Genomic DNA, 27660 nt, shown 5'->3' with positions numbered 1-27660 from the left:
TTCTCTGTTTGTGGGAGACTGGATAAGGGGAATGGAAATATGAAAAAACTCGAACCGGAAACATTTTGCCAATTCCTTTTGTGTTTTTATTTTAAACATTCCCGATCACAGTAATACTTCGTACCACATAGTACTAAATACTAAACCATTGCCATCTATTATTTACGTTTTTTCACTTTATATCATATATATACAAAAACCACCTCCCTCCACATGTTGTCAGATGTTTGCAGAATTCTGCCTCAAATACAAGTAACGAATTATGCCCCATAGAAGAAGAAATAGGTTTGAAAACATTTGGAGTCTGCCCTTAGGGCATTAGCACAGGAAAACTTTCGAAGGAATTTAGATATAGTTTTGCGCATTGTAATATTTTGGATCTAACATTTTAACTGTTGTTAATACAACGAGAGTTAATTAACTGTTAAGCACTTGTTTAAAATTTACTTTAAAATTAAAGAAGTATGTTTTAAGTTAAGTTAAGTTAAAAAATTTTATAACTGGAACAATATTTTATTTTATTACAGGTTGTGGAACGCAGCTATAGTGATGTAGAGTATAATATTCAAACGACAAAAAGGATTTAAACAAATAAAATTTCAAAATAATTTAGATTCTTTAGATAAAGTATAATCTAATTGAGCGCGATTTATGCCGTTATAGCTCAATAAACCAATTTGTTATTTCAAGTATCAAGTAAATTATAGCATTGTAATTTTCAATTAATTAGTACCAATTTTCGTTAATTAGCCACTGACATTTCATACATTCATCACGTAAACTATGAATTAAGAAATTCGAAACTGCACATCATGTCCATTGCAATTTAGATCTTCACCCACAACTTTCCTTTGATAGGATGTAGAACGTCCCTCACAGAACAGAAAATATTTGGTAGCTACTCTATTTCGACGGCAGGCCAAACCACAAACATGGGTGCGGTGCAAGGGCACATCTGAAGTGAACAGATTTGCGGCAAAATTCTATCGTGGATTCAGCTGTTGCCATGGCTGTCGCTAAAAGGTGTATATTTACCAGTGACATATTTGATTCCACTGTCGAGCTATGAAAGCAAATATTTCAGATGAGGTAAGTTTGCCGCCTGCTGGATGATATACTTGGTGCTGGTCTGCAGCCACAATTATTGATCTAGTTGCGCTTGAACTTAGAAAATTTAAGGGGTAATTATTTAATCAGATAATCGAAAATGGTTATGCAATGTTAAGCTGAAATTAAATCCTTGGTTCCCATGACTAACATTTAAATAAAAAAGAATAAAATAATAAAAGAAATTTAAAATTCGTTGGCAATATTTTTCTATACTTGTCCTTACTTTTCAAGATTTTTAGCCCTTTTATGAGCACTGTCCCTAATTGTGCTTGGAAGAAAGATAAAACGAACCCATCCTGACCGTCCTCGGCTTGTTAGGAATACATATTTTTTATACCCCACACCCCACTATGAAGTGTATATATTCTTGTTCAGCATAAAATTCTATGTCGATTTAGCCATTATTGATGCTCGATTTTCAAGTGCATATTTTCAAAGTTTTATTGAATAATTGTCAAAACAGGCCCACGTTTTTGTCGCAAGTTCAGCAGATGGCGTGGGTCGATGAGTTCTATATATACACTAGATATAATATAGATGGAAAATATTGTGTTGTGCGGGAGAGTTATCAGAAACGTTTTCAATTTGGCTATAATGTAGGTAGAAATTTTGGCAAAAATCCGACACTATATTCTAGAATTAATGTTTTTCAAATCCTATTAGGGGAGGCACCAGAGGGAGTGAATTTCGTACACATGATGATGAGGTCGACTCCTAACCTCATCATAAAGCGATGTAACTAACGAAAGAAAAAGAAAATGCCGCGAGATGATCTTTCTCGTTCCGTGGGTGGAAGGGAACTCAATTTATTTACAACATATTCTTAACACTAAAGATTGCATCTAATACATTAACATATGCATTTTATTTACTAATGCACGCTGTGCATTAACGCACACAATACGTTGCGGGAGAAAACGAAACGTACCTAATTTGTGATCGACTCTTTCTTATCTTCTATTTATGGCCGTGACATTTATTACATTATTTATTACCGACCATAAACATAGCATATGGAAAACACATGCATCTTAAGTGTTTTCTTTATTTAACTAATTTACATAATAAGAATAGAATTTAAAGAAGAACATTCAACACACAAACTATTTTTACAACATGTACAGTTTCTACAAAACTAAACACCTGACCTAAGGCAGATTTCAAAATTAAGATGCACAAGGTAAATTATTTTCTTTGCAAATTTTGAACTTTTGTGGTGGAGGTAACAGAAGGAGTGGGTTGGTTTTACTCATTTCAGAACTCAATCTAAATTTGATAAATAAAAATATTACAACGTGCCAAATTTGGAAAAAATCGGATGCTCCCCTCGAAAGTAATCATGCGTACCAACCAGTTAGAGAGATTCCAAATATTCACAACTGAATTTTGTTCCAAGAGACCTAGGGGCTTAAGCCCATATTTCGATGTGGCACATTTTGGCCGTATCAAAATATATTATTTATTTTATATATAGAAGTTTGTAGCCATAAGACTGAAGGTACAAGTATTTTTGATGAGGACGCTGATGAGGACGGGTTGCACCAAAAAGTACACCTGTATACACTTGAACTTAAATTAGAAAATATAAAGCAATTCCGCTGCAAAACGTGGAAGAACTGTCAAAATATTGAATAGCGAGAGATACCGCTGTATGCAGGTGATACCGAAACACTTATGTACTTTTTTTCCAGCCAGAGGGTTACATACCTATCGATAAGAACAGATGCCAAATTTCAGACAATTTTGTTAGATTATATGTCAAAAATTGTTATAATATCTACTCATTTCAGAACTCAATCTAAATTTGATAAATAAAAATATTACAACGTGCCAAATTTGGAAAAAATCGGATGCTCCCCTCGAAAGTAATCATGAGTACCAACCAGTTAGAGAGATTCCAAATATCCAAAACTGAATTTTGTTCCCAGAGACCTAGGGGCTTAAGCCCATATTTCGATGTGGCACATTTTGGCCGCATCAAAATATCTGTTATTTCTTTTATATATAGAAGTTTGTAGCCATAAGACTGAAGGTACAAGTATTTTTGATGAGGACGCTTTGTCTCTCTATGCGTGGGTCCCTGTTATATGTGGGTTGCACCAAAAAGTAGACCTGTATACACTTGAACTTAAATTACAAAATATAAAGCAATTCCGCTGCAAAACGCGGAAGAACTATCAAATATTGAATAGCGAGAGATACCGCTGTATGCAGGTCATACCGAAACACTTATGTAATTTTTTCCAGCCAGAGGGTTACATACCTATCGATAAGAACAGATGCCAAATTTTAGACAATTTTGTTAGATTATATGTCAAAAATTATTATAATATCTAAAATGGATATATGTCAGACTTCTACCTAAATTCGGAAGACTGTGTGATTAAAACGAAAGTCAGACGGACATTGCTAAATTTACTTAACATTTTACTCTGATACTTTATAGGATCTTTCATGGTTATTCGAGGAGTCACAATGGTAAAATGACAATGGTAATATAGCCTCAATTATATGGCGGAGGGTATAAAAATTAACTCTGGATTTTTTTTAATAATTTACGGCAATATCTAAATGCAATCTTTGGCCTTTATGACCTACTGGCCATCGCCTTAATGTAGAGGATAACTTCTAAGCCCGACTGTGCAACGCTGTGCAATTGTGACAATTGTCATCTTTCTCCTTTGGCTATCGAGTTAACCCACATTTCTGATTTTATCAATCTGATTAATGTTACCAACATTAGTCAAAATGCAAAGATGAACCGACCATAAAAAGGATATAAATGGAGGTAATAACGACTGCTGAAACATTAAATCCAACAATAAATGAATGTTAATTGCTCCAATGAAAATCTTGCGCTTCTAAGCGGACAGACGGACGATAAGCTGCCCTTTGTTTCAAAATCAATTTAATTATAAGGTTGACTATGAATGACACAAAATAAAGGCCAAGGATGATGTTCCACGTCCATGGGGGTAGAAGTAATAGGGAAAATTACAATTTAATGTTAATTATTCAAAATGAAAAAGTAGTATTCCTCCCTCCGCATTGATGTTGCTTGTCATCCTTAGGAGAACGAGAAAACCAACGGGGAGATAGGAAGGTAGGTAGGGAGAGAGGAAACCACTTTCTCAAATTATATTTCGGTACAAGTATTTGCACTTGTACACAGTCGCTGCTGTAGCACAGCGGAAGTGGGCTGTTTCGTGTAATGTACTCACCTGGAACCGACATTGTGTTTCTTTGACAGGTCGCCATACTGCTCGACATTGTCATTAGGACTCATTTCTGGGTATGAGCTCGTGTCATAGCTGCCTGTTTGATAGGATGACGTTGATGGCGGGTGGTGGTGAGCTGCTGAGGCAGCCACCGTGGAACTGGCAAGCTTAACGGCATTGACCACCTTGTTGGCTTCCGGTTCCATGTGGGCTGGCACTTGGGCGCTGTAAACGAAGGCTGGTTCGAGGGGCAGTTTGTCTGCTGCCGTTGTTGCGGATATTGCAGCCGGTTTTGTTGAGCCTGTTGTTGAGGTTGTTGTTTTCTTTGAGGCGGCAGTGAATGCGGCAGTGGGCTTGTTGTGTTCTTGATAGTGTTGCTGAATCAGTTGAGCGTAACCGTGATGGAACTGTGGCATCGCATAACCACCACCGCCTCCACCATCTTCATCGTCGCCGCCATTTTCATTGCCGTTGATCACAGGTGGTTCATCCGAGTAGCTGGGAGGGTAGGCATAGACACAGGCAAACACCACCCCGCTCGCTATTACAAGAACCACAAGAGCGTTTAAAGCCATTGCTGCTCCGCGGGTTGTCAATAGTGCCCGCTGCTAACTTGTAACCCTTTTCGCTGGCTTCCGAATCCTCTTCTCGACGGACCTTTTCCTTCTCGCTGCGAACTTTTGCACCGAAAGTAATTTCCTATTGTTTTGTATTTGTTTTCCAACTCGTTGGGAAAATTCGACAAGAGAAAACAATTTCAGCAATTGTTGCCTCAAGACGAGCTTTAGTTTCTTCGAAATTGTTATTTGCTTTGTTCGTCCTTTATGTTTCGTTTTTTTTTGTGTTTTGTTTTGAGTTTTGTTCTCTCCTCTTTGTGGTGGGCTCTTATCGGGTTTTGTCTGAAGCGTTTGTTGTATTCTTTTGTTGGCGTTTATTTTAAAGGCGTAGTGGGGTCGAGTACCCTTTTTGTCTTATAGCTGCTTATAAAGGTCTCGTCTGCAATCTGCAAAAAGAAAGAAAGAAAAGCGAGCACTTTTATAATTAATGCGTTCGTTTGCCCATTTCATATTAAACAACGGTAGGAGAAAAACAACAAAGAATAACAAAGCGCGAATCATCTCAAAAGAATTGCTTCCCGATCCCATCGAAGAAGAAAGGTGAAAATATCCCAGCATTTTTAATGCTGCCCTTTTGTTATTGACAACACAGCTGGCCTATTTCTTAGCTCCCAACGGTCCACTGATTGACGTCTACTGCCTTCAACTAAAATCACTCAAAGCAAAAAATATAGGATTACAAAAGCAAATATCTTTGGCCGAGCATATTTGCTGTCGCAAGGGCGAGCGGGAGGGGAGTTTTGTTGTTTACCTGCAAATCGGCCACAAATGGCCGAAATCAATGAAAATAGATTTGCTAATTTGGCAAAACATAAATTCCGAATGCGGTGCTGAACATTCTAAGTAATTGAAAACTAGATTAAGTCGTCTAAGCAGAACTTTAAATGCATAGTCTAACGTTATTATTTATTTCAAAGGAAATTAAATTAATTATCAAAAAAAAAAAAAAAAACAAAAACAAAACAAGATTGGGGATGCCAATGGTCGCATTCTTTTCACGAAAAATATTGTTCTGCAATTGATAAGAAAAAGTTTTTCAATTTAATTTGATGCCTGCCATTTGTTACGAGACAGAGATATGAATTTATGTGTGTTTATGCTTGCCCTCGTGGTTTGAACGATGTTCATTTGTACTGTCTCAAATACATATTCAATAATAGGAATTCTAAGAAAAATGTCTAGTTCCGTCCATTTTCACAAAAGGCAATTTGTACCAAATAAGATACAAAGTAGGGACTATCCAAAAATGGGGAAGCACTTCTAAAGCATTTTATTTTGATTAAAGAACATTACAAATATGTAACTCGAATTGGAAATATGATATGGTTTGGGATAGATCTTTGTAAATGAGTACGTACATAAGAGAGCATATTCACAAAAAATTGGCATATCCACATTCATTTGTTATTTGTGCAAAGAACTCAGCATTTGCAAGCATCTTCAGTGACATAATATAATGCGTGTAAAGCTATATCATATTTGTAATGTTCTCTATGACATTAACCTGAAAAATATCCATTAAAATCATATAGAAACAAGAACACATCATAGAAACCAAACCAAGAGTGTAGGAGATGAAATAACTGCAACTAACTTCAGATTGCCGTCATTTCTAAGCCACTCGTCCGACAGCTGTCTAAATTATTCCAGTGACAGCACATTATATTGTTTACAAGCGAACAAGAGCATTTTGGTGAGAATTTTCCAGAAAAAAAGTTATTGGTTAAGGAATTCAAACGTGATAGTGTGATTTCTTTATATTTGACAGGAAACCCACCAGTGGCTATCGTTGGAGCACTCCAGCATTTAAATGTGCAAATCTTTTGTGTCTCGTACCATCACTCGTTACCGTGATACCAAAGAGTTGCTTTGCTTGACCGAAAGTGGCAAACTGCCGAATTTGAAAACATTCGTTGTCCAGAAGTTTGTAACCAAACAAAATGATCGTGTTTACTTGCCAAAGAGGTCAGCTGAAAATATGAACCTTCGGTTGGCCACCAGAACTCAAGTGCTCGCTCTCCGCTCGTATTAATCGACCGTGGCATCAGAATAACTGCCGAATATTATCGCAAAAATATTCTAGAGGTTGTATTAAGGCCTTGGGCACGCAAACATTTTGGCCAAAGACCTTGGACATTCCAACAGGACTCCGCACCATCGCACTCAGCACGCGCCACCCAAGAATGGTTACAAAAACAGGTTCCTCGCTTCATTTACAGCGCACAATGGCCACCAAAATCTCCGGATACCAATCCGTTGGACTATTGTGTTTGGAGTATTTTGGAAATCAAGGTCGGCACTAAAATATACCATAGTGTCGATCACCAAGCAAGCGCTTCACCGGGAATGTGCTAAAATACCGCAGAGGCGGTTTCATAAAAAAAATGTAAAAATTATGGCGTTTGACTTTGTTGCAGTTTTTTTTATCTCACCCTGTATCTTGGTACAAAAGTTTTTAAGAAAATCTAAGTGAAAATCTCCATTTTTACTTGGAAAGTGTCAAAGGAAGAATTCCTCTAGACCAAATTTATTGTCAGTCTCTGAACAAAAGAATGTTCTTATTTTCAATACGTGCCATGAAAAAAATATCATTAATCATTAACAAAGAAAAAATATTGTTTATTTTAATGAATGCTTGCATCAACATTAAGGAAGGTTTTGAAGTTGAGATAGATCTTTGGATTGCATCCAGAATCATTGGTTAAAAAAATAAGTCATGTCGATCCACTGTCCTATGTTATAGCCCCCATGTAAGAATAACTCCGTTTCAAGTATTATTTATGTTTTGGTCTTGCTTTGTATTTCGCCAAATTAAGGCATTTTGTGTTCCTCTATGTAGAAACGCAAAAAAGTTCAAAAAAAAAAAATATATATATATATATATATGAATATACCCCCCAGCCCAAATATACTCGCTCATTTTTGTGCGAGGGTGATGAGGGAGATGTTTAAATCAAATATATCTCCCAGAGAAGGCGATGGCTATTACGAACTCCGAATACCAAGTTTGAAATAATTCTAAAAAAGGTAGCTAAAATTATCAAATATCAAATGTAGGGAGCAACGTTTATATGGGACATATACCAAAAATTGGACTTATATGGACTGTTTTATGCAAGGATGTCTCCTACGTATAAGGAACACAATCTATCGATAAAGTAATTTGGGGCTATGTGGTCTCATGTGACCCATTTTAAATTAAAAAAAAAAATCTACTGACGTAAAATACATCTACCTAATTTCATTCGGAAGCTATACACCAGGTGTTACAAACGGAGTGACAAGCCCAATATAAACCAGTAAATAAAGTCTTAAAGTCGGGCGGGCCGACTTTACGATACCCTACAACATTTTGCTAATTTAGTACAGCTCCACATAACAATTAAAAGTTTTTATGGGAGAATTCAATCATACACGCTATGATTATAATAATAATTTAAATGTCAAAAGACTAAATATGCCGAAACATTTGTATCTTTTAAATTCGGACTTGTATTGCCCCTTTTGATAATATATGGGAGTTATATCCAAATCTGAACCGATCTTGAAAAAATTTGGCAAAGATATTTCTGAGCTGTATTTCATATATTTCCCTGAATATCGTTGTTACGGAGTGCATATTACGGCTGTGGGTAACAAATATAACAAATCATATGCTATATCTGAACCGATCTTCACCAAATTTGACTCAATTCGGTCGTAAGGACCAAATTTCACCCCATTTGGACAAATATTAGACGTTTGGTGCACCATAAAAGGTAAGTCGAACGAAGTTATATATGGGAGATTTATCCAAATCCGAACCGATCTCGATAAAATTTCTGAGCTGTATTTGATATATTTCCCCAAATATTGTTGTTACAGAGTGCATATTACGGCTGCGGAGGACTAAAATAACAAATCGGATGAAAAATATATGTATTGGAGCTAGCTATATCTGAACCGACTTCGATCAAATTTGGCATACTTATTTTCAGGCCTAATTTGGATATATGGTCCCATACTATTCGGGCTGATATTACACGTTTGGTGCAAAAAAAAGGCAAATCGGACGAAGATATATATGGGAGCTATATCTAAATTTTTACCGATAATCTCCAATTTCAATAGGGTTCGTCCTTGGGTCAAACAAATGATTTGCGCAAAATTTTCAAAATTTCTATCTCCTTTCCTTTTGCCTGTTACAAACGAATGCACAAAGACATAATACCCTGACCACTTTGTGGTGTAGGGTATAAAAAGGAGGAAAATTCTTTTAAAGATCGACAGGTGATGGTGTATAGATCTACTTTAAATTTAAGTGACGTAAATAGAAGAATTCACTCCCAATGAAGAACACATTACCAAATGGTTTACCAATCCTTGGTAGTTTAAGTACTTAAAAATTAGCCTGATATGGAAGAACAGCTCACATATTCAACTACTTATTCTGTGGACATTTAAAGCCAACAGATAAGTTAAAAGAACCCACGGTCTATTTAGATCCTCTGATTCGAACATATTTTAAAGTATGTCCCTGTATTTTTGTAAACATAAACGAATTTACGTTTATTGTGTTCTAAAAGCATACTATATGCCCAAAATAGATGAATTCTACCACAAAAGGCCGAATTCAATCAAAAACAAATCTGAGTCGAAACTATTGATATTGTTATTTCTGTAGACCAAGACTTAGTAATATTTGCATTTTAAGAGGATGATATTTTAACGAGTTGTTTGGAGAGGATACACGAAATACTCATGAGCCCCTTGATGACAAAGGAGTACTATAAATGCAAATGGACTCTTTGCCATCTAAAGATTTCCTCAACTTTCAAACATGTCTCACCCCATGACCTGCGAAGTGTCAGATGATTAAACCAACCAATGAATAACAAATGACTATTTTATACCTCATAAAGTTCATTATTTACTTCTTTGTAACACAGTAACTTGTTGGTGGATCCCGCAAGTGGAAACTCATTTACAATATACACATGTATGCCTGTATATGTATTTTGTAAGCTCATTTGACTGCACCAGACAATTTCGAGAACGTTGCATCCGCTATATCTTGTTTATTCAGCTACTTGACGGTCGAATGGAGCGCACCTTAATGCGCTAGTAATTATGCTAATAGGTTATACTATACACACACACACAGACTCACATTCACACCCACACACTTCCACCCGACACAAATGCATTTTGAGGTAGATGGATACTCTTAAGTATGTGTTGTGGTGGTCCATAAGACTTGAATAACATACTTTGCTGCTTGTCACACATTACCGCTGTGAGATGTTAAGATCACTTTCGTGATTGCATTGTGTGTTCTCTGCTCGCAAGGAATTCCTCTAAATACAGTCGTCTTACATGGCCAAGTGGTCCATACGTCTAGTTGAACATTGGGTAAAAGTAAGTAGTTGGAAATTGGGGATGGGGCATCTAATTGCTAAGATTTCGAAATAACAAAAAACCAGGACCATAACAATTCTGATATAAAGTGGAGACGCTTTTACAAGTTTGTTTTATCCAAAAAGGTTTTTAGCATCACGAACGATGAACTGAGTCGATATATATACATATATATATATATATATATATATATATATATATACTAGCTGGCCCGGTCCGCGTTGCCGGCCTGTAGTTTTTGTCTATTAGGCATATTTGTCAAAGTATAATTATTCACAGATATGACTGATATCTGTTCACGTACTGGTCGATTAAAAGTGTTTTAAAATACCTATACCCATATTTAAGCCGTGGACTTGAGGGGGTACTATTACATGGAGAAAATTCTAAAATTTGTAGATATGTTGCAATTTTTGTGTAAGATTCCACCCAAATATACATTTTTAGCCAAATCTTTTGAAATATGGTAAAATCAGGAGGTACCTTTACATGGGCACTACTCCGAAATATCGACCTACATTGAAAACTTTCTTCTACCGCTTATAATCCAATATGACAAACAGAGACCAAATCAAAAATATAGCAATTTTACACCCATGGGAATTAATTTCATTTGCCATTTAAATTGTAAGTTGGTTGTAAATTGTAAGTTGTAAGTCCATATTTTTATCATAGTATAATTCAACGGCGATTCAACAAATATTCTGTCCTGTGCTACTTTCTTATATTTGTAATTTGTCCATGTTTTCATAATTTATTTCATATAGATGTGCATCCCAAATCTATGTTCTCAACCAATATTCTCTTGGGGGTTACAAATTCAATAGAATACAAAATTTTCTTTTCTGAACACACATTAGATGTGAAAGTGGACTTGGGGATACTCCAATGTGGGGGCTTTACTTAAATAAATTCCTAGGTGACAATTATCTGTATGATGGTTCCATACACCAGGGTAGCGTATATACAATTTTTAGCCAAATCAATTGATAAATGTGGTCAAGACCAATATGGGCCCTACTCTGGAAATTTCAAATTTTGCCAAATAAGGCCAAAAATGAAAAAAGTGGGCATGACCCCAAAAATAGCTTAAATCATACGATGGATATATAAATATGAAATCGGTTTGTACCCTTATCCGTGAGTTATGATCGATATCATGACCTGCAAAAGCGATTTAAGTTATCTTGAATGTTTGGGAAGAATTTCTGGAAGGATAGAAATCATTATTTTGTTCACAAAAAATCCACTGAATTCAATATGATAATACAAATTGAAAAAAATTGACAAAAGAAGAATAAAAAATTGAAAAAATCTTCAACTTGTTTTCTGATTTTTTACAGCAAATATTTAAAGATCCTCCTTAAGTTTGTCAATAGAATGTACTATTATTTTAAAATTCGATTCCATAAAAATTTTTTTTCGATTTGTTCCCGATTTGAGAGTTTTTGCAATAAGATCTCTTTTTCTTGATTTTTTAGCGATTTTGAAAAATAATTTATCTTTTAACTTTGGCGTGACCGCGTTAAATTATTTCGATATCGTCTATTCCGTTACGCCACTACATAATTCGGTACTACACTTCCATGTAACCCGCCATCAATTTCAGTTCTCAAGAAATCAAGTCAATTAAATAAATTGGTATTAATATTCGAATTCAAAAATAAAATACAAAAAACACTACAAATGTACATTAGAAAAAAGTAAGTCAAAATGGAAAAAATCATGCAAAATAAAACATTACTATTGTACATTTCAAAAGTCAAAATGAAAATGTTAATATATCACATTTTTACGCGATTTTTTTGTATATTATCCTTTTCGGACAGGAGACAATTCCGAATTTGTATGAATCGTTAGAATCAGTCCAGCGGTTCTTAAGTTATAAGCGTAGTAACTAACACAACTTTCTTTTATATATATAGATATATATATATATATATATATACAGGTAAATCTGTCTGTCTACGAATTATGCAGTGAGGTCGAGGTTTAACCTGAATGGATACCTGTAATCTATGCCGATTTAGGTAAGATACCTATTGGGGGTATCCCTCTGCATGAGGGAGGTTATATTTGCTTAAAACTCGGTATTTTGTATTCGGACGATTTTAGCCACATTTTGCAGGGGATGTGTGTGGCGTTTATAATGGGTTCTGTCTTCTGTGACAGAAGACTGTTGGAATAAGCTTATAATTTCTTCTATCACCGATCGTTTTATTTTCAAAGGTTTTCCTAACCTCATGATAGATGGTATTAACAGTTCGGGCCGGCCGAATTTAACCCTTTTTTTATTTTTTCTTTCTGTGATGCCACTAACTATTTGTACAAAGTCTAATAAACATTGCACATGGATTTCTATATTTGTCTAATCTTAATCGGAATCTATGTGACGCTATATGGTTTCTGCAAGATATGTGGTGGTCATAGTTAACGCGAGCCGATATATTCCATTTTCAATAACAACGATCTTAGGAGTACTTAATTTTTTTTGACAAATTTCATTCATTTAAAATATTGGAATCTCTGCGAATATGTCGGAAATTCAGAAGAGTTCGTATCAGTTTTTGTTTTACACCTTTTTGAAAATGACGAATTCGTCAATCGGTGCATTACTTATTTCAGTTTGTTTTGGAAAGTAATTTCCTGAATGATGCATATACTTGAGATTAAGAAAAACTAGCATGAGTTATCATAACATACATACATATGTATATGTATGCTGACCATCGACCGCTATTGAAAAATGTCCTTGTATTGGCAAATTTTACAAAATCAAACAGACGAATTACAAAACTTTTCTTTGTTCTTGTCCTGAGAAGGCAATTGCAAAGATATCAATTAGAGAAAATACAATTTATCATCATACATCAAATACTTCTAACAATATATTAGTTACATACACACATACAAAAGTACTCGCATGTATGTAGCATAGATATGTGATATTGTATTTCAGTCCAGATCTGTCATCTGCGAACAAATGCTTGCAGTTACAGCTTTGTTGTTTGTACCACATAAAGGAAACAAAGTGTCATCACCAAACATGAATCTATAAATAAATGATAAAATTTAAATACAATAGCAAGGGAGAATAGAATTCTCGGAAGACATCGAAAGACAAGAACAAAAAATTAAATAAAACATTTCTTGAAAAGGGATTTCAAAACATACACTGGCAATGAAGTCTTTGCTGTACAAAGAGTGTCTGTCAACCACATATGAACCCAAAGTTTTGTCAAAAACAAATACAACAACGGCAATTTCTTTATAGAAAATCTAACAAATTTAATAAAATTTCCTTGAATAGCGCTGAAGTAAGAAAGGTAATGGGGAACTTGTTGTTGCTTGGCGGTGAAGAAAAGGATGCCAAGCGAATGACAAAAATGAGGATGTATCTTTGTAGTTAGTTCGTATATATATATATATATATTAATCATATTAAGTAAAACGCCTCTTACTGTTTCGAAGACTAGTGTCAAATAATAATTGAATTGGATCCATTGTGTTCGAAAGAATTTTTCTAAAATAAGATACATCCAAAAGTTCAAAAAAATAAAAATTGAAAAATGTAATTAAAACAATTGAACAATATCCTGTAAGATGCGGCAACAGTAGTTTATGACCGAAAAAACAATTCATATGTGAATTCTCCATCATAAATACTCAATTTGGGCGTGATTCTGTAACAGATAGCTATTTTCTGTTCAAACCGATTTCTATTGTTTTTTCTGATTTCTTCTTTCGTGTTTTTTTTTTTAATCTATCGTGTGTTCGTGATCGAGATGTTTTTAAATGAGATATTTGCGACAAAGCTATGCAACATTTTACAGCAAAAATTTAATGAATATTATATAGAGTAATTATACGCTGCTCCGATCAGTGTAATAGAACTGTATAAAATACTGTCATGTTAAATGCCAAATATACAGGAAACTGCAATGTGTTTAAAGTTAAACTGCATTTTTTACCTATTAGTGGGATTCGAGGTAGCAATACATATAAACTTACATACTTCTCCGCAATAATCATAGTTTCAATCAAATTTTTGTGTTCTTTTTTTACTGTTAGAATTTTAGAACAAATTCCGTTACACATTCCAAACTTCATTGAAATTTGATATGTAAAGCGTGTTTGGTGCATCAAATACCCCAAATCGGTCGAAAAATATGGTGAAATCGTGGTAATGTTTCAGAATGAGTGCGAAAATTGCAAAAGCATTTTGGCTGAAGAGAAGTACCGTCAGCTCCGCACACAGCACACAAATTCCATTGTTTAGTGTGAATTTCGATCCAGAGGCATAGTTGGGTCATTTTCTTCGAAAAGGAGTGGCTGTTACGTTATTGAGCCAGGTTAAGAGAATATTGGTAGCATTGGGTTTCAACAGGCCACAGGCCAATAGTTGCGGTAAAAAACGTCAAAGACGTAAGTCAGATATTTGGTAGGGGAATAAAGCCAGCTTCAAATACGTTGATATGCTGATTAAGAAGGGTTACCATCAACTTTTGACGTTTCTACTGGTTTTGTGTCCCCGTACTTTCTGGGCAAAACAATTTTTTTTACATCTTTTGCTATTAAAAAATACAGGAGCACAGCTATTGTAAAAACATCTACTCGTTTTATTTTTGTCTTCAATTTTTAGCAAGGCTCTGTCATATGACATAAGCAGTTGTTCCTTGTAATAGCCAAAAATTTTATATTCTCCTCAATACCATGGTGTGTATATTAATTCTGTCATTTCAGCATGTCAGCACCACGAAATACTCATGTTAAACTCTACTTGATCAGCATAAAATTCCAAGTTGATTTAGCAATGTCCGTCGATAGCAATCATGCTATCTATCGAATAAATTAAGATAGAAGGCTAAAATTTAGTACACATGGTGCTAAATTGTCGGCCATATTTTCGTATGACCACCATATTACTGTTGCTCCCGCGGTACTTAAAATTAATAATGGATTCTACATCCCGTGACAGAACATTGTCTATATAGGTTCATGTTTTCATATAGCCTCCAAAATTCGGAGCCTCATGTTTTCATATAGCCTCATGGGGAGGGTATTAAAAGTTTGGCCCGGCCGAACTTAATGCATTTTAACTTAGTTAACTTATTTTTTAACACATTTTTGGCCTAGGAATGACTACTTGGACATGTCACTACAAGTGAGATGTCCTTGGGAAAATTCATTAGTGACTTGACTGTGAATTGTTGCCATTACGCGCAATTCCTCGACCTCATTCCGAACGCCAAATATCTTTCCAAAGAGGATGCATTTTATCAAATATAGATTAAGTTCAGAGAATAGTCTGTAAGATTGATAGAATATTGAGGCTCACGCAATGCCATATTATCATAGTTGTTTGAAATAAATCCGTACTTTTATTTATTTAGCTTCCATACATATCTTATATGTGTTTAGTTCCCTTATTATGTTTCATTCGATTTCAAATTTACAACAGATGGACATAAATGATATTTGGTAAAAGAGATCACTTGTAATCTACGAATCTGAGTGGTGTAGGATATCCTATGGTCGATGGATTTGTATTTGTGTCGAGTTCGGAATTAATATATTTTTTAGTGTGCAGCGATAGAAGCTACGTCGACGGAGATGAAGATAACGCATATTTGCATAACGCCAAATTGGATTTGGGTGAACCTATGGAGTTGGAGATCTAAAATTTGTAATTTGATGGAAATAAGTAAAAAATGGAACAAAATTTAGTATTGATTTTGTGGATAGAGTTAGATTGCTGAGTTTTCGCTTTGTGGTTTGAATTAGTGTGTAGTATTTAGATATGGAGCTTAAAAACCTTAAATGTACGAAAGTATTAAATGGTACTAAAATGTTAATTATGGTCGATATTGATGTGTAGGTTTCAGATATGAAGTGGTTTTGGAAATATGTACAAAAAAGTACTAAATTTGGTATTTGAGTAATTTGGATCACCTTTGGATTTGAAAATAGCTACTAAAAGTACGGAAATTACTAAATAGTATTAACTTTGGTATTTGGGGAAGAATAGAGCTGGTAATCTGAAATTTGGAGTGAGAGTCCTTGATGTTGTGTAGGATAAAAAAACTAAAGTGTTTTTCGAAATTTGAAGAAGTACTAAAATGCACTAAATTTGCTACCATTTGGAATTATATAAACGGAAAAAGAAAAGAGCCTTTAAATTTGATATGAGAATCAAGCCTTAGAAATATGGTTAATATATATATTTGGAATAGTGCTTGAAGTTTCAAATTTGGCATTAACGTTGATTTAGGGTTGGGAGGTGTTTTTGAAAATTGATACTACAAAAAATTACGGAAAAAACAAAATAGTACAAAATTTGGTATTTGAGAAGGGATTGAGATGGAAATCTTAAATTAATGCGTATTATAATTTTGTATTAGTAAATAGTAGTCATTTATTTAATACATTCTATTTGGGGTAAAAAAAAAACTCTCCTAACACAAATTCACTTAATATAAATTCCTTATTCCGCATACGAAGTAGTGGGCACTTGCTAGTAATTAGAATAAACACTTAACGAACAGCAAATGATTAAACGGAAGATAGACCAATACCATTTTATCGTTTTTTTTTTTTGCAAATTACAACAACAAATGACATGATACTGTCCAATGTCTTTACCTTCCGATTACCTACGTATGGCCCATCAAATGTAGTTCTTAGATTGTGGATAACTTGCCATAGAAAGATTAAAAGTCAATTTGCGAGGATTGTTCTAAAGATTTTTTCCATAAAGTTTTTTGTGAGGAATTTTTTGGTCTTGTAGCTGCAGTTGCCAAGTCAAGAGGTCAAATTTTTCTTCTGGGTGGTGTATGGCAGTTATTCTTATTGTTGTGATTTCAAATTGTGATTACAGTATTTCTGTTCATTTATCCTGTTGTGAATGTGATTTTTGCCAGGCTTAGCTGTGATACAAACATATTCACTCACTCACCTCTCTCTCTCTCTCTCTCTCTATGTCTCTGTTATTCTTCAAATTGCCCTTTCTCGATTTGTCCGAGGTGATGTTGAAACTTTTCTTTTCAATTTCACTTATTTCTCGCTTCTCCCTTCGCTTCATCGTTCGTTCGTTGCATGCATATCACGTAGTATTTTTTAGTTATAGCCGTTGTCGTAACGGATTAGGTTTTAGTTTCATGTTGTGCCCCAGTGTCCTTGTCACCTTTCCTCAGTTCAATGTTTTTGTGCCTTGAATCTTGCCATTGTCTGTTACAAATATTGAAAAATAGACTACGACAAATCTTGGGTGTCCTGAATGGGGGAGTTGCAAGGCAAATTGTTGATAATTCTATATGAAGATATTTTTAAAAATATACATATTTTCATCAATTCTTATTAAAAGATTCAACTTTATTCTCATGTCAAGTGCATCGGGATAAATTCACCTTCGGTATACCCTAGTTTACCCTGGCATTGACGTTCCTCCTTGTTTTGCTTTATATCTTCGTTTAGCATTGTTTGCTATCTTTTATGTATTTTCGATGATTTCTTTTTGAATTCCCTTGTTGCCCATACCTGCCTAGAATGTAACACACTATGTTGTAGGCACTACGTATGTAACTACATTGTTGGTGTGTATGTGGTACTTGTCGAAATACACATGTACATACATGTGTGTATGCACGCCTATTTCAGTGTCTATTTATTGCCACTGCCATTTCATCGTAGTTTTCTATTTTCATTGTTATCTTTGTTTGATGCTGTTTTTGTCGTTTCTTATGAGTTGCCAAAGTTCATACGTTCTAACCATTTATTTTCATATTATATTGAAAATCCAACACTTTTTCTTTTCGGTTAAGTTTTTATAGGCTCTTCGTGAGAAATCATGTCAAGATACGAGTATGAGTGAGTGTGTTGTGTGAAGCACAGCCTTCTACGATCGGATAAATTTGAGCAATTTTTTTTTCAAAAATTTTCCAAACAATTGTAAATAGATTGAAATCAGCGTTATTAGATAAAAATGTTACAATTCAAAATTGTAAATCAAATTGAAAAAAACCGCATACGATAAAAAATATGACAAAAATTGAAAAATAATAACCAAAAATATTCTCTGTTTATTTTTATATGGCAAGAGACCATTCCGAATTGATGAATTGTGAAAATTAGTCCAGCTGTTCTTGACTTATAAACAGAATAACTACGATCTATTTCTTTTATATTGTACCTATTTTGCTATATATCCGATATCTTGGCTATAAGCATCACTGTGATAATCAGAAGTAACCTTTTAATGTATTTTTGCTTTGGCAGGGATTAGAAATATTCGCAGTTTGGTGGACATTTTCATAGTTGTTGGCACAAAAGTTATGGTTTACCGTACAAATTGGTAGGCTTCTGCCCCCCTAAATTCTAACTTCATGTAAAATTCCGCGTTGATTGGTTTATAATTGTGGCCTGTAGAGCAACAGCAAAATCAGGAATTTTTCTGTTTTTGGTCCATTTCAACCCCTAAATATTTTGCGATCATCTCCAAAAAACAATAGGCTTCTATTGCGACCCTATCCCCACCTTCATTTCCAATTTCGTGAGAAACGACCTGCAGCGTGATTATATATTAATATGGACATGCGGCGGACATACATAACTAGATCGACTCAGGTCGGTGAGATAGAAAGATCTATATATAGTTTCCTATGTCGGGGACCAATATTTCGAGGAGTTGGATAATTTTGGCCCAATCAAACTTATAATACCCCCAACACATCATATTGTAGGGTATTAATATATCTTTCTAGGCGTAATTAAATTTGAGTAACACATTTCGTACAAATAATTCCTTTAAGTAACCGATTTAGAGTCTTATGAAGAGGAGTTAATTTATCTGTCACATTATTTTATAACTACGATCAGTAGTTATAAAATAGGCAAGGAGCACAAATGAATCTGTAAATGGTGTTTGACAAATCATAGAGTGCATATAGTTTTCCAAAAATAATTATAAATGTTCTGCAATAGGGAAAAACTGCTTCCATTTTAAATAATTTTTTTACATACTATGTACAGTTTTGTGCCACTGTAACTTCAAAGCGCCGTATATATTTCATACCTTTTTCATAGGAAACGATATTTTGCGGGCGCTTAGACAATATCATTACGAACTTGCGAAAAGGGATGAGTGACACTTTCACCTTGCCTTAATATTGTATTCTGCTCGTTTGGAAATAAGAAGGCAACAACAAAAAGATTTTTCGGTAATGTCGGCATCGGAATGCCTTTTTCATTTTTGTTTTGTTTGTTTTCTTAGTTTTTTTTTTTGTTTGAGAATTTATTTTACTTGTTTATGTCTAAGCCTCATCGTTTCTGTTGTGTCATATCCATTATGAGAAATTCGAATTTAACCACATGGGCCGCCGACGATGTGAAGTTACTTTTGCATTTGGCATGGCCAGCCATGAAATTGAAACTCTGCACACGGCAAATATAATTCACTTTTGACATCGAAGGGAACACGAGAAACTAAATCATGGAGGTATTAATTTGGGATTCCTTGCATGTCTGAACACTAAACCACGAAGTTGGAGGAGTAGGAGGAGTAACATCTTACCGTTGTTCCTTATCATGGGTATACAGATACATTCTTAGGTAAACGAAATAATTTGAAATATGAAGCGATTTGAAAATGAAAAAAAAAAAATGAATCAAAGAAATGCAGGTTACCTCCGTATAGCAAGTCAGTTTATGTATTTTATTGGGAAAATAATTTAAGGTTAACATAACTGAGATATAAGTTTTGTTATTAAATCTAATATAAATATGTAAATAAGAAGTATTATACAGGGAGAGATAAAAAACCGCGACAAAATCAAACGCCATACTTCTTACATCTTTTTTTTAAATTTTATTGAATGAAAGCAAAAAATTTCGGAAATAAGCGAGGAACCTCATTTTGTAACAATTCTTGTGTGGTGCGGGCTGCGATGGTGCTGAGTACTTTTGGAATGTCCAAGGTCTGCGCCCAAAATGTTTGCGAGCCTTCAATACACTCTCCAGAATATTTTCGCGGTAATATTCGGCATTATGCCACGATCGATAAATACGAGCGGAGAGCGACCATCGGCTGTTATGGCGGCCCACACCATCACCATGGCCGGCGCTTGAGTTCTGGTGGCCAACTGAAGGTGCACATTTTCAGCTGACCTCCTTGGCAAGTAAACACGATCATTTTGTTTGTTTACAAACTGCTGGACGGCGAATGTTTTCTCATCGGAGAAACCCATATCGGCAGTTCACCACTTTCGGTCAAGCGAAGCAACTCTTTAGCTCTTTTAAGTCTATTTTCTTTCCGTTGCGGTGCAAGTTCTTGCCCTTTTTGTAATTTCAATGGCTAAACCCCAAGCTCATTTTTTCAATATTTGCCGAATGGTTTATTTCGAAATGTTCAGCTCACGAGCCATTTTTCGGCCACAGCGACGCGGATTTCGATCAAGTCGCTTCTTTACTTTTCGAACCATCTCTGCTGATGTTGCTGTTTTCTTTCGTCCACTTCCTTGACGTCGGGCTGCGCTACTAGAAGATTTATTCACATTTAAATGCTGGAGTGCTCTAACGATAGCCACTTGTGGTTTTCCAGGCAAATATAAAGAAATCACACTATCCCGCTTGAATTCCATCACGAATATTTTTTTTCTGGAAAGTTCTCACCAAAATGCTTTTGTACGCTTGTAAGCAATATAATGAGCTGTCACTGGAATAATTTTAGCTGGTGTCGGACGAGTGGCTTAGAAATGACAGCAGTCTGAAGTTGGTTGCAGTTTTTTCATCTCACCTGTATCCTGTGGGACTTTTTTCAACTAGTTGAAAAAGTCGTTAGTTATAAATGCATTATTCTACAACTAACTGCAAATTGGTTGAAAAGCCATCTGGAGATCAAAAAGCGAAGGAACCACTACTGGTTGATATTCAGATGACTTTTCAACTAATTTGTAGTTAGTTGAAGAATAATGCATTTATGAACTAACTTCCCTGCGGTATTTTTCTCAACCAGTTAAGAAAATCGTTGGTTATAAATGCATTATTCTACAACTAACTACAAATTGGTTGAAAAGTCATCTGAACATCAACCAGTAGTGATTCATCTCCAGATGACTTTTCAACCAGTTTGTAGTTAGTTGTAGAATAATGCATTTATTAACTAACTATAAGTTGGTTGTAAACTCATCTAGAAGTCAACCAATTTGAACGAAAAAACAGCACTAAAAAACAAAGATGATTGGTTATATCAAACTACTTTGCAATAATTCGCATAATACATTTCCAAAAATACTTCGATATAAATGCAACGTATAATAATACAAGCTAGTGCTGCTAACCTTAATACACAAGTACATATGCTTAGAAAAACAGTGCAGCCAGGGTATCTGAAAATAGCACTCCTCCTTCAAATAGAAAATAAAGAATTTGATTAACAAAAAAAAAAAAATAAATAAAATAAATAAATAAAGAACTTTTTTAACATATTTTTTAACCGACTAAAAATTCGCTTAAAAGTAATTGGTTTATAGTTAGTTTAAAAGTAATGCAGGAAAGGATAATTGTCCACTGCCTAGCTCATCCCCAGGTTAAAAAAAAAATTAGTTGGCGTGAAGAAAATAAATAAAAAAAATAAGTAGTTGTGTTTTTTTTAAAACTAATTTAAATTAGTTTTAAACCAATTTATTTTCCCGCAGGGAACCGCACGTATATTTAAGACATATGTGGTCTGTAAAAACAAAATCTGTTTACGCATTCCAGAGAAACAATGCAACTTATTTTTATATTTATTCCAGTAATTCCCCAATCTCAAGTTTGTAATCAAATTTAACTAAAGTTTAAGTTTCAGTAAAGTAACTTTCGTGTAATCATGTATGCTTGCTTTTTATACCCTACAACATTTTGTGTTGTCGGTATTATAAGTTTGATTGGGCCAACAATTATGCAACACCTAGAAATTTTGGTCCCCGATATAGAAAACTTTATTTAACTATATATGTCGCCGAGCTGAGTCGATTTAGCTAGTTATGTCCGTCCGTCGTCCCTGTTAATTTGTAATCACGCTCGAAATTTTGCAATTAATTATGATTGGTTAGGGTCAAAATAGAAGCCATTGTTTTTGGACATGATCGCAAAAAATTTGGGGTTGAAACAGAAGAATTTTCTGGTTTTGCAATTGCTCTGCAGGCCCCAATTAAAAACCAATCGAGTTTTACATAAGTTAGAGATTAGGGCTGGCTGGAGCCTACCAAATTGGAGGGCTATCGGTATTTTAGTGGCGGAATGGTCTCTTGTCAGAAAAGGATAAAATCTAAGAAATATCGCGTAAAAATATGACATTAAAAATGTGAATATATGTTGATTATTAATTTTCTTGGTCCAGGTAGGTTTATTGAATTTGGGAATTGAATATATGTTGTTAATTTTTTTATTTTTGTCTCATTTTTATCGCATGCGATTTGTACATTGACTTGTACATTTTCCAAAGATTTTCTACACCCCGCAACACTATGTGTTGAGGGTAATATATACAGGTCGCAATTGTGGTCCGATCCTCACGACATTTTTCATGGGGGTCAAAATTAAAGCCTAGGGCCAGAATTAAAGCCTATGGTTTTTTAGATGTTCTTTAGGGGTTCAAATGAACCAAAAAAAATTAAAATTTGCCTGATTTTGCACAGCACGCACTACAGGATCATATTTAGCGGGTCAAATGGACCAGAATTTTCGTGTAAAATTGTTTTGAAAACGACAAGAGGCGTAAATATAGGACAAGTCAAAAACCCCTGTCAAAAACCAAATGTAACATTTTTGAAGAGTTGTAAGACACTATTGCAAAAACTAAATCCACCAAAATGGACTAAGGGGCTTCCAAAATATTAAAGTGTTATAGGGTATCACATGATCGGCCCGCACGACTATAGCCTTTGCTTACTTGTATTTTTGCAAATTTCTACCAAAATCAATAAACATATTGATATTTGGCATTATGTGTTGCCATTGAGGAAAATATTGTATGTTAAAGGAAATTTAAAATATTGATTACTTAAAAATGTAAAATATTAAATACTGAAATATTAAATAAACTCTATAATTGAAATGCTTAAAAAAATAAAATAAAAACAAATAATATTTTTTATATACCGACATACTTCTTCAAAAGTGTAACTTCCCGTTTCCGTCGTCAGTACGTAAAATAGTTTAATGATCATTTATTGCTATTTAAACAAAAACTAATGTTTATTATTTCATATGCGCTTCCATTTGAAACAGCGACGTACTATGAAATGCATTTTGAAGCCAATTCGTGGGGAAGCCAACTAGAAGAAAATGTACGAACAATGTCATCGGAGGGGTCTTGGCCCCAGGCCCCCTGTATACGCCCCTGAATGTAAATGTTGATTTAAATGTGCTCTTTGCGTTTTGCCAAACATTGAGTACAAACATGATTATTTTTTATATCATCACAGTAACTTTATTATGAATGAGGAATCAAAAGCATATATTTTCTTCTTTTTTCTTAACAACGAAGTAAAGCAAACGCACACATACATATCTATGCAAAAGAAAAATATTAATTTGTTTCAATTTAAACATTTCCTTGTCATCTAATTGATTGGGAAAAAAGGAGGTTGGTATCAAAGGCTCAAGAAATACTTACATCTTAGTTTTAAACATAATTATAATTTGCTGTGAAAAAGATCTGCCAATAGAACTTGAGTCGAACCTGGAGAGTTTCTAGTGTATAATTCGCATATGCTAATTTGCAATATGTTCGAAATATATACTACTTTCCAGAGAACGGCCCTTGTAAGCCATCATCCACACCAAATATGCCTGATGAGCCGCTTAACCAACGGCGAAACGCGTCGCATAGTGGTGAGTGTGTGATAGTGTCTATCTGGCTTTCCTTTTCACTGCAAATTTCAGATCATTAAGCTCGTCTCGAAAGAGAAAACAAACACATAAATCATAAAACATATGATCTTCGCCTTAACAAGGCAAAACTCATAATTATTATTAATTTGAACTTTTTTAAAGCAAAAGTAGCATAACAATGATTCTAAAATTATTGGTTTTGTTCTGCGCCAATTATTTTAAATATTGGTTAGAAATAGTTTTTTTTTGTACCTACTATTCCAACGAGGTATGCTTTATTGTGTTACATGTATGCACCATGTTCCGTTATGTTCGTTCGTGTACCATGTGTCACATTTAATTAACAAAAATTAAAAAACTTTTTCTCAGCCAACAAAACAAAAACTGCATTCAAATTGTAATTTAAACTTTGGCAATTTCTGTCATCGTAGGTGTGGACTTGCACGTAAGTGTGTGCAGTTGCAAAGGCCGCTGCAAAACGTACGGATACCATGTACCCGGTTTCAATACTATTCCCCGCCACCGTTGAACACCGCTGCGCAAATGTGTTTGCTGAATTTATATAATTTATTGTCAGGTGCACATAGACCTGTCGTTTCCCCGCTATGATGGCAACATGCAAACACTTTGCTTCCTCTTTACTTATGATTACACATTTAATACAGTTGTTACAGAAGGGTGTACGGAGGATGCAGATTCTTGCAATTATTTAAAATTGTATGAATGCTATGAAATCAGTAAATTGATGGTCAAGTAGGGCGCAGCGGCGATGTCATACATCACTCGTAATCTAAAATCTTTTACGCTTATTCCGCAAATTGGATGTGATTTAAATCAAAGTTTCCGGTTGCATTCAATAAACTTATTGCAATATTCGTAGCTTTTTGCAACACCCTAATACCGACACCCACATATGTTTCGAAAAGTACTCAGGATTGCATTTGTTGTTACAATTCTCGTACGGAATTTTTGGGAGAGAACGAAGGCTGTGGAAAGCGTAGCAATCTTCAAACAAAAGAACTTATTTTGCAAATCCTTTTGGAATCTCGCATGGCGAATGAGCTACACTGCTTCAGACTAGCAGAATGCTATTTGATTGTCAACGGAATCTCTGAGCACAGTATTTGGATCGTGCATTTTTGAATTTAACGTAATTATACAACAAACATTTTAAAGAATCGCTACTACTACTAAATCAATCTACTAATCCATTATTTTTACAAGAGCTTGTCGGCAAAAATAAGTAGACTTTCTATGGCCTCTCTATAGAATTAATATTTCATTTTATCACAAACCACTTCTTATGCCCTCCACCATAGATAGTATGAAGGGCATATAAAGTTTGTCATTCTGTTTGTAACTCATCGAAATAACCATTTTAGACCCCACAAAGAATACAAGGTGAAATAAAAAACTGCAACAAAGTCAAATGCCATAATTTTTACATTTCTTTTTTGAAATTTATTTGAATGAAAGCAAAAAATGTCGAAAATAGCATCAAATTTTAGTATAAGTTTAGATTTTTTGGAATTGGTCATCTTTGGCACGAATTATGGCCTTCAAACGGCCAATGAAACACGCAGCCCGAATGTTGCTCTGTGGTATTTTGGCCTATTCCCGGCGAAGCGCTTGCTTGAGGTGATCGACACTTTGGTATTTTTTAATGCCAACCTTGATTTTCAAAATACTCCAGACACAATAGTCCAACGGATTGGTATCCGGAGATTTAGGTGGCCATTGTGCGCTGGAAATGAAGCGATGAACCTCATATTGTAATCATTCTTGGGTGACGCATGCTGAGTGCGATGGTGCTGAGTCCTATTGGAATGTCCAAGGTCTGCGGCCAAAATGTTTGCGTGCCCAAGGCTTTAATACATCCTCCAGAATATTTTCGCGATAATATTCGGCATTTATTCTGATGCCACGGTCGATTAATATGAGCGGGGAGCGACCATCGGCTGTTATGGCGACTCACACCATCACCATGGCAGGCGCTTGAGTTCTGGTGGCCAACCGAAAGTGCACATTTTCAACTGATCTCTTTGGCAAGTAAACAGGATCATTTTGTTTGTTTACAAACTGCCGAAAAGCGAATGTTTTCTCATCGGAGAAAACCAAACCAGTTCACCACTTTCGGCCAAGCGAAGCAACTCTTTCGTTCATTTGAGTCTATTTTCTTTCTGTTGCGGTGTAAGTTCTTGCAATTTTTGGAATTTCAATGGCCGAATTTCCGAGGAAGTTCAATATTTGTCGAATGGCCATTTTTCGGCCACTGCGATGCAGGTTTCGATCAAGTCGGTTTCAAACCATTTCTGCTGATGTCGCTGCTGGAGTGCTCTAACGATAGCCACTTGTGGTTTTCCAGCCAAATATAAAGAAATCACACTATCCCGCTTGAATTCCATCACGAATAATTTTTTTTCTGGAAAATTCTCATCAAAATGCTTTTGTACGCTTGTAAGCATTATAATTATATATTAACGATATGAGCCACTTTTTTCCAGCGGAATTTAAATTTGATATTTGAAAATTGTAATGAGTAGTTATCCCCCAGTCAGGTCCACGTTTCAATATAGCTCCCATATAACAGCACCTTCTGTTTTAATGATTTAATGCTTATCCCTCCGGCACATCTGATTTTATGAATTCAGCCGGATTTTGGAATGGTCTAGAATTTCATATGTAAAGTTAGTAATAGGTGCTTACACCTTTGTCAGAAAACTGTAGAGTTAAATCCAGTTGTGCGTATAATCCCGATATTCAGTACTTTGCTGATTTTAGCCGCATTTTTCAATGGAATTGTCTGGAATTTTATATTCAATAGTTTTCGGGATTCAACGTACCACCGGTTTAACGAATTCGAGATTTAACGAACTTCTAAATATTTTACATTGAGTACCTTACATTACAAATACTGCAAAGATATTTGTACTTGATATAACGGGCAAAAAATAAAACAACTCCACCCAAGATCTTAAAAAAATGCAAACCAATTCCATTTATTTGGTTTTTATTTGAAACTATATATATTATATGTAATTATGCATTGTCCACAACATATAAGATTTTTTATTTCAGTAGTGTTTGAGTGAACAATCCTTATTATAAATAGTGTTCTGTTTAAGGAATTTTTCAATTTTACGAACAGGGCTGATATTATATAGTTCGTTAAATCGAAAAACTACTGTATATAGTTGTTTATGTGTTCCGGAAGAAGTAAATTGTCCATAAAGGTCTACGTTTATCTATAGCCTCCATATAAGGGTCTATGTTTTTCTATAGCGTCCATATAAGGGTACCTATCGCTAATACGTTTTTTGACGATTATAGCCGCAGTTTGCAACGGCATTGTTTGAAATTTGCTATTTGAAGTTCTTACCAGATATTAATCTCTTAGACAAAAGGAAGTTTATATAGGTTCCATACAACGGTATCTTCCTTTATTT

At 34.8% G+C, this 27660-nt stretch overlaps 1 protein-coding gene across 1 annotated transcript in view; it reads right to left on the bottom strand.

The window, feature by feature from the left end:
• The window catches only part of LOC101891156 (mucin-2), a 133972-nt gene that overhangs the window by 13205 nt on the left and 93107 nt on the right, over positions 1–27660 (bottom strand). Inside the window, exon 5 of the mRNA XM_011298210.3 lies at positions 4332–5331. Coding sequence (XP_011296512.1) covers positions 4332–4903 — 572 coding nt within the window. The 5' untranslated portion in view covers positions 4904–5331. The remainder of the gene's footprint in view (positions 1–4331; positions 5332–27660) is intronic.

This window comes from Musca domestica, unplaced genomic scaffold (assembly GCF_030504385.1).
Source record: "Musca domestica strain aabys unplaced genomic scaffold, Musca_domestica.polishedcontigs.V.1.1 10, whole genome shotgun sequence".
NCBI lineage: Eukaryota > Metazoa > Arthropoda > Insecta > Diptera > Muscidae > Musca > Musca domestica.
This window is presented reverse-complemented; position numbering and strand designations above follow the sequence as displayed.